This window comes from Lotus japonicus, chromosome 1 (genome assembly GCF_012489685.1).
Source record: "Lotus japonicus ecotype B-129 chromosome 1, LjGifu_v1.2".
Classification (NCBI taxonomy): domain Eukaryota; kingdom Viridiplantae; phylum Streptophyta; class Magnoliopsida; order Fabales; family Fabaceae; genus Lotus; species Lotus japonicus.
Genome location: NC_080041.1, coordinates 120,392,912 through 120,402,360, shown reverse-complemented (window position 1 = coordinate 120,402,360; position 9,449 = coordinate 120,392,912). Strand labels below are relative to the sequence as shown.

General features: G+C 38.8%; 1 protein-coding gene across 1 annotated transcript; it reads left to right on the top strand.

Moving 5' to 3' along the window:
• The first annotated feature begins 1,555 nt into the window (after positions 1–1,555).
• LOC130722400 (uncharacterized) lies at positions 1,556–3,228 on the top strand. The gene is made up of 5 exons (XM_057573114.1): positions 1,556–1,793; positions 1,923–2,014; positions 2,144–2,356; positions 2,594–3,040; positions 3,157–3,228. Exons 1-5 carry the CDS (start codon positions 1,556–1,558, stop codon positions 3,226–3,228), a joined length of 1,062 nt encoding a protein of 353 aa, XP_057429097.1.
• The last annotated feature ends 6,221 nt before the right edge of the window (positions 3,229–9,449 follow it).

Below are 9,449 nucleotides of genomic sequence, written 5' to 3'. Positions count from 1 at the left end.
GTGATTGGATGATGAGTTATTTAACCCAAACTTTATCATGAGTCATTTAGACAACCCCAATATATATTCATATTTAATATTTAAGAATTTATTTAAATTTTTTTATGTTTCACTATTAAATTATTAATAAATAATACCATAAGTAGAAATTAATAACTAATCAATATTTTTATCAATGCATTGTTTGAGTCAACTTTACTTTTATATATATATATATATATATATATGTGTGTATATAATATTATCATTTATTCTTATAAAACTATAATATCCATTTTATCTTTATTGTTTAAATCTTTTAAAAATATTAAAAACTGTTTGAGATTATTTTTTAAAATATTTTCGAATAACCGAACGCTGGTGTTTGCTTCCTCTCCATGAACGTTGTTGCTTCTACCTCGCTGCAACGTTATTACCTTCCACTCCGCAAACGCTGCTTTCAACTCCATCATCAACATCACTGAGGTTCGTTTTTTCCTGTTAATTTCGGTACTTACTAGCATGCATTTAGGGATTTTTTGAGCTGCATTCACACTGGTTTTTTGAGTTATGGCTTTTGTGAAGGCAATCCATCCTGTAATGTTAGGTGGTAAAATTCTAATCATGGCATGAACTAAGCTAAGTGTTGTTAAGTTGAAGTTGTTGCAGTGGATTAGTGGATGTACAAGAAAAAAGATAACATCATAAATGAGTGTCTTGGGGATGATGTTGGAGTAGCACCTATTGATGAATTGTTTTAGTTGGTAAGTCATTACTCAGATTAGTAAATCAGTTAGGTCGTTATTTAGTTCTATTATTTGTTAAACTTGTGGGTTTAGCCCCGCTAGCTAGGAGCCTAAGACAGCTAGAAGTTTAGTTTATTGTGATTTCAATTCATATTCTTCATGCATTTTTTAGTATATTTGGTGTTGCAGTTGAAGTGAGTATTGTGATACTCCCTGGAGAAATCACTTGGTGAGATGTTATGAATTCAAGTTGAATGTTACCAATGAATCTGACTGCTTAAATTATTCCTTTTTGTCTGTTTCTTACTTCAACCTCTTCATATTTGGGTGAAGGATTTCTCATATGAAGTTTAGAGGATTGGTTATTAGTTATTACATGCTTGATTTGGACAAACACCACATTGAAGTGGTGCTAAATGCTAATAAATAATAATTACTTCCAGTTGGCATGTATACTCTGTGAGAATTGACATGCTTCCATTAGGAAAATTGAACACTAAATTGAAATGGAGCTAGCAATTGCTTAGTGTTGTCATTCTACTTGATACGTTTTGTTAAAATTGCTTTCTCAATCACCTGTATCATACTAGTTTTTGTTTTTCCTTTAACTCTCCTTTTTTTCCTGTTCACAATCCTCAAATTTGGATTTATTAAAAAGATAGTTTCATTGTTTTTGGCTACATAGATAGATTGAAGTTTTCCATCTCAAGCGAAGACCACAATCAATGGAAAATTGAGCACCTACTATGAGAAATCCTTCTTCCAATCATGAAAACGTGTATAAGAGAAGTGCATGAGATTGTTTGAAAAGGCTTGGACTACCTCCAAAGATGCGCACACAAAACATTAATGAAGGACGGAAGAAAAGAAAAGTTCAAGAAGAATGTGAGGATAATAATCATCTTGATGAAGACCTAATGAGAGTAATTGATGATGAAGTGTCCAATGTTAATGTATCAAGGCCAGAACCTTATACTCAAAAGGAGAAACATATTGGTCGCTTAGGTGACTACTTCATGCCTAGAACAACTCCATGCGCTCAACCGACCTTAAAAAATGTGTTGCAAGGTAAAGAAGTGATTGAAAAGTGTGGCATTGCCATTGAAAAATGGATGATTGATGCTTTTGGGCCATTTAATGCAGTTAACTCGACATATTATCAACCTATGATTGACGTTATTTTTAATATGGGTCCAGGGTATAAAGCTCTAAATATGCAAAGAGTTCGTGGCTTTTTGTCAAGTAAGTTGGTTGATGATCTGAAGAAACTTGTTGAGAGTTATCGCAATGTTTAGAAGAAAACTGGATGTACACTTATGGCAGATGGGTAGACTGATCGATGTGGGAGAACTTTCATCAATTTTCTAGTCTATTGTCCTAAAGGAACAATTTTTCTGAAATTTGTTGATGCTTCTCAGCATTCAAAAATGCCAGAATTGTTGTATAGGCTTTTCAAGGAGGTGGTCTTATTTGTTGGGGTCGACAATGTTGTTCACATAGTGACATATAATGTTTCCAAATATGTTGCTGCCGCAAGGTTATTAGAAGCTGAGTTTCCTACATTATATTGGTCTCCTTGTGCAGCACACTATGTTTATTTGATGTTGCAGGATATTGGGAAGCTCGAGGAAGTAAGTGAGACTGCGCAACAAGCTTCAAAAATTTATAACTGTGCATTGTATTTGATGAAAAAACATACATGTGGAAGAGAAATTATTCGTCCTGCTCCAACTAGCTCTGCAACTAATTGCATTGCATTGCAAAGTATTTTGGCTAAAAAAGATGCACTAAGAGTCATGGTTACATCTATGGAGTGGAATAGCTCAACTTATGCCAAAGATGCCTAGGCAAAAATATTTGCGGAGCAGGTCTTGGATTCTGGGTTTTGGAAAAAATGTGCTGATATTGTCAAAATTACTGAGCCACTTGTCCGTTTGTTACGTCTTGTTAGTGAAGATAAACCTTCCATGGGTTTTACTTACCAAGCTTTTTATAAAGCTAGAGAGGAGATAGTGAAGAGGTTCCAAACAAATAAGAAGAAAGTGGAGCCTTACTTGAACATCATAGATGGTCGTTGGGATTCTCGACTTCGTAAGAATCTTCATGCTGCAGGTTACTGGTTGAATCCAGCTTGTCGGTTTAATGTTGAAGATTATGAAAAGCATAAGAACACAATAACTTGCCTTTATGATGTGATTGAAAAGTATTCTTGTGGAGATCCTGATTTGGAATGTAAGTTGTTAAGTGAAACGAGAATATACAAAGATGCTCAGTTAGATTTTGGAAGGCCAATTGCAGTGCGCGAAAGAAATACAGTAATGCCAGGTAAAATTAGTTTTTGATAAATTTCATCGTCTTTGGTCCTTGATTTAGATTCTAGACTTCTAGTCTATATGTATATTCATTGGTTTTATTGCATTTGATATTTTAGATCAATGGTGGGAATCTTATGGATGCAACTTTTGCAAAAGTTAGCTATTCGTGTTTTAAGTCAAACTTGTAGTGTTTCGGGTTGTGATCGGAATTGGAGTGTATTTGAGCACATCCATTCAATAAAAAGAAATAGGTTGGAGCATCATAAACTTATTGATCTTGTCTTTGTTCGTTCAACTTGAGGCTACAACAAATGTATGATTAGGTTAACTCTTAATTGATTGTTTGCTTTGATTTATAGATAAATGAATATGTTCTTGAATTTTTTTGATATTGATATATGAGTAAATTAATAAAATAGGAGCCGGTTGAAGCATCAAAGTTATGATCCCATTAATTTCGAAACAATTGTTGACCATTCTGATTGTGTATTGGAGGAGTTACCACCATTCTTAACCAGTGAGGAGGTGGATGCATTACATAATGATCTTACCAATTTGACCACACAACCAATTTCAGTTGATATTGGTATGTATCTTTGTTATAATATCACTACTAAAAAAAAACTATTTAGCGACGGGAAAAATCCGTCGCTAAATAAGCAAAAATCCGTCGCTAAATAAGCAAAAATCCGTCGCTAATCATTTAGCGACGGATCTGAATCCGCCGTGCAAAAGGGCGTAGCTAAACAATTAACGACGGCAATATATCGTCGCAAACGTATTACTTTTCCGTCGCTAATGCGCTTACATGATTAACGTATGTTTCCGTCGCTATTAGCGACGGCTTTTTCCGTTGCTATTTACGACGGAATACATATGACGTCGCTATTTGCGACGGATTGTTCCGTCGCTATTTAAGACGGATTGTAGCTTTCCGTCGCTAACTTCCTGTAAAGTTCCCTCTCTAATTTATAAATGTTAGAGAGGGACAAAATCCGTCGCTAATTTCCCACTGTGTAATTGACAATTTTTTTTTAGCAGTTTTTTTTCCCTGTGCAATAACAATTCAATTTGAATATTTTCCCCAAATAGAACTAATTCAAAATATACTATTGATTTGAAGTTTCATATTTAAGATCATGTTCAACCTACATAACCATAGTAGTGAATCCATACATAGTCATGGTAAAATGTCAAGTATAATTAAAAACATAGTATCAAATACATATATTCATCTAAATCAAATGCCATCCAAATCATCCTCTAATTCTTCATCATCTATGTCTACTGCATAAAACTCACATGGCACACTAACATTGTTTACTATTATCAGTTTTAATGTTAGTGTGAGTGTGAATCAACCATTTTCTTTCAATATTTTGTATATGATGATTGCATGTGCTTAATGGATAGGTAAAATTAGTTAAAATGACTTCGCTTCAAATTAGTTTTAGCACATACGAAACATATTGTAAATAACATGTACTAATTATTACTAGTAAGAACATGGTTAATGGATGAACCCATTTTTAACATGGTCCACCATATATAGAATTATCATAAGCTTTTAGGTTAGGTCATACTTCAAATATTATCAAACTCTAGACATCAAAAAAAAGTCTAAATCAAGTAGATGAGAGAAATATTGTATAGATTTACCTTATGTGTTAAATAACAACATTAAAGTCCTTTTAACTGGTAATCTTTGACATTATCTAAATAGATTTTTACCTGTGAATTAGCTACAGAAACAGATTTTGTGTTTGATGAAGCAGCAAGCACAAGCCTTTTTGTCCCTATCAATGGTTCCTCTAACACTGCAATCAAAGTATGCATTAGTAAAAGTGGAATAGCTATAACAAACACTGTAACATAAGTGAAGCTAACTTTTACACACGGAAACACGTGATACATTTTCTGATAGAAATTTTATGTTTCATTTTCTATCAGATTCTGTAAAAGCCCCCCTGAGATGATTTTTTAAAATTCCAAAAGGAGAAAAAATTTATCCTGCACTTGCTAATCAAGAATCAACTCTAATGAGGAACATCTAAGCCATGTATGTATGAAAGCCAGGACAATGAAATGGGAGAAAATCAAGAATGCAGCAAGGCAGCCAGCCAGAGCTGTCTAGTTCATTGACATGTGAGGACTAAAGACTACCTTTAAACAGCTATGTGCAGAGCACCATAGACAAGCCATAAATATCATTACAAATTTATAATCCCATAACAGATGTTGTTAACAATTGTAGCACTGTGCTTAATCATCCCAATTCCCACAAAATCAAGTGATTGCCCAGGACAAGGAGTTAAAGTAATACTCATCCGGTATGTACAAGAATAAAATCAGGTGCGTGATATGGTTCAAAGTGTATTTGCTTTGAGAAATGGCAAAATCTGAACTCTTAGAACAGAGAAAACAGATTTCACCCAATTCCCCAAACCAAAAACACACAATTACAATACAAAAGCATGCCAAACCCAGAATTTGATAAAAACAAAATCAAAACCCAAAAAAAATTGAAAAAATTATCAGAGTCTAATCATGTTACTAATTCAAACAAACACAGAAACTAACAAGCACCAGTGGAATCTCTACCTCTCGGAAAATTCAGGAACGCTATGATAGGCCCCTAAATAGAGAATGGGCTGAGACAATTAATCCTGAGACAATTAATCCAAGGCCCAAGGTATGGCACGTGTATGTGAGGAGGGGGAAGGAAGGAAGCATCCAGAAGAAGAGTGAGCTGGCAGTGTGAGAAAGGGTGCTAGGAAGAGTTAGTTACGAGAATTAGGGGAATTGGTGTATAAAGGGGATTCTGTTAGTAGGGGAGAGGTATCTAAGAATATTGTGATTGTAAGAGTGAATAGAGAAATGCCTTCTCTATAGGAGCTTAGCTCTGGAGTAGTAGTGATACTACTGTAATTGTCCTTTTCCATTAATTCAATCAAACGATTCCCAGTTTTCTTTTCATTTCCTCTTTACTGTTTCTTTGGTTCCCATCAAATTGGTCCGACCTGCCGGATACTCACGAGACAGAAACCAGTGTTATTCATCGTTGTGCCTGACCTCGAATGCCACCGGCGAAGAAGATGGAAGCGAAAGTAACAGCTCTGGAAAACGAAGTTGCCAGCCTTCGAACCACCCTGATCACGATGAAGGAGCAAGCAGAGAACAATCAAGCACAATTGCTTGCGCTCTTCACCCAGAACCTGTCCAAGCAAACTCCTGAGAAGGAGGACTCAGGGAGCATTCGTAACAACGACACCCCAATCAGATCTGGGAAAGACGTCGGCGGATCATCTGGTGTGTCTGGATGGACCAAGCTCGATGGAGGTCTTCTGGACGAATTCCGGAAATCTGCAAAGAAGGTGGAGCTACCATTGTTCAACGGCGACGACCCCGCTGGGTGGATTGCGCGCGCAGAGGTGTATTTCCACATCATGGGTACAAGCCCAGAAGTCAAGGTGAATTTGGCGCATTTGTGCATGGAGGGATCGACAATCCATTATTTCAACTCTCTGTTGCATTTGGACCCTGGTTTAACCTGGGAAAAGCTCACCAATGAGCTGCTGGAGCGCTATGGCTCTGCAAGCAAAGGGGATGTGTTTGAGCAACTCTCAGATCTCCAACAGAAGGGAACAATCGATGAATACGTTATGGAATTTGAGCGTTTGTTGTCTCAAACTCCAAATCTACCTGATGAGCAATTCTTCGGATACTTCATTCATGGTCTCCGAGAGGATATTCGAGCACGCGTCCGGAGTATGCGTACGTTGGTGCCTCTGCCACGTTCTCGATTGATACCTTTGGCAAGAGCAGTGGAGACGGAGCTCCACGACCCAGGTCACTCGCGCACCGGGTCGAAGGAAGGAGCCTCACTTTCTGGATTCGGGTCGGGTTCTTTTACCAGAGCGGCCCAACATGCGTCACTTGGGTCTGGCCCACCGGGTCAGAAACCCAATCAGGGATGGGTAATGGTCAAGAGCAAAGACGATAAGGTCGATCGACGTGAGGACAACATCAACCCTCGCACACCTCCGCGCGATCGAGGGATACGTCACCTGCCTTACCAAGAGCTTCTGGATCGAAGGCAGAAGGGGTTGTGTTTCAAATGCGGAGGAAAGTATCATCCTCTTCATCAGTGCCCTGATAAGCAACTTCGTATAATGTTAGTCGATGAATCGGAAGAGGTGAACGACAAGCCTGAGCAAGAAGCAGACACGACGGGAGCGGTGGTGGATGGTGAGTGCAGCATCATGAGCCTGGAAGCGGAGCCAACCCAGACTCGAACCATGAAGCTACAGGGGGCAATCGGTGGTGTACAAATGCTCATTTTGGTGGACAGTGGCGCGACGCATAACTTCATATCCCGCCGCGTGGTGGAAGCCATGGGATGGGTTGTTCAGACAACACCGATGATGCGAATCCGATTGGGAGATGGGTATAAAGCCATTGCTCGAGGAAAGTGTGAACAAATGGAGGTAGGAATCAGAGATTACAAGACAACAGTGGATGCCCTGCTGTTAGACTTAGATGACACCGACTTGGTCTTGGGAGTGGCATGGCTCGCTACGCTTGGGGAAATGAAGGTTCATTGGGGGAAAAGGACTATGAAATTCCAACACGAGGGAAAGTGGGTCTATCTACAAGGTCAGGACTATGCTCGGGAAGAAGGAAAGGCTCTACAGAGTTTCTTTGGCAGTAACAAGTGGGAATTTGGGGGGTGTTACCAGGCTTCTTCTTTGCTTACCCTGGAGCCTGCAGATGACAAGCAGGGAGAATCTCACCTAACCAAAGTCCAGGCACAACAATTAGCCACCTTACTGTCAAGTTTTGATTATATCTTTGCCACAGTATATGGACGTGACCCTCCTATTATCCTTCGATTCACATCTGGTGAAACAAACGTGAAAAGTGGGATAAACCCATTCCCCAATCGCAATTTGCTTGTCCCCCCTCTTCTTGTCAGCTTGGGATTTCATTCTTCCTTGGGCGCGGGCTAAGTGGTGCTCCCTCCTATTATCCTTCGATTCACATCTGGTGAAACAAACGTAAAAGCAGTGGCACTAGAACTGGTAACTCACGGTGAAGCTCTACGCCAACTCAAGCACCACTTAGCCCGCGCCCAAGGAAGAATGAAATCCCAAGCTGACAAGAAGAGGGGGGACAAGCAAATTGCGATTGGGGAATGGGTTTATCCCACTTTTCACGTTTCACTACTCAAAAAAGCGGTTGGGGACTATTCTATGGAGCAAGGATTACCACAGGGAATGAATGGCAAGTTCGTGGAGTCAGTGGAACCTGCATTGGTACTAGCCACCCAAGATATATTGCAGCTCGACGAAACAGTGAAGCAATTTCTGATCCAGTGGCCGGGGAAACCTGCGGACGAAGCAACTAGGGAAGATGAGCAAACATTTTTGAACCAATTTCCCGCTTTCAACCTTGAGGACAAGGTTGTGTTTCAAGGGGGTGGTATTGATAGGCCCCTAAATAGAGAATGGGCTGAGACAATTAATCCTGAGACAATTAATCCAAGGCCCAAGGTATGGCACGTGTATGTGAGGAGGGGGAAGGAAGGAAGCATCCAGAAGAAGAGTGAGCTGGCAGTGTGAGAAAGGGTGCTAGGAAGAGTTAGTTACGGGAATTAGGGGAATTGGTGTATAAAGGGGATTCTGTTAGTAGGGGAGAGGTATCTAAGAATATTGTGATTGTAAGAGTGAATAGAGAAATGCCTTCTCTATAGGAGCTTAGCTCTGGAGTAGTAGTGATACTACTGTAATTGTCCTTTTCCATTAATTCAATCAAACGATTCCCAGTTTTCTTTTCATTTCCTCTTTACTGTTTCTTTGGTTCCCATCACGCTAACCCACCAAGAAAATTGATAATGCAATTTCAACCCTGCGCAAATTCACAGTCAACTCAAATTCAAGCAATTCAATTAACAATTACTCAAAATTGAGAAAGAATTGAATCAATTAAGAGTAAAACCTTCTGTACACGATTTTCGCTAGCAGAATCAAAGCGTCGCCGGCGAACGGTGGAGAGCGGTGGCAAGACTCAAAGACATTTTCCCTTGAGAGGTGCACTACAATTTTTTAAGCTTGGTGTGAGACTTTGGTCTTTTTCAGATTGGTTATAGATCAATAATAAATTAACTTGAGGATATATTTTGAGAACTAAATTTGTAATTTCCATTTTATTTTGAGTATACTTTAACATTGAACAACATGGAGAAGATAATGAAATGTCATGAAAGGTATAACTATGCATAGAGAAAGCTCGTAGCAGTTGGAAATTTTCTGAGGCACATGTTAGTTGTGAAATAGACAAGTAAATACAAGCATTTAATTTCTCATCAATGGTTCAAGCTTGTCTACTAAGCTGGTGTATTTATGTGGAT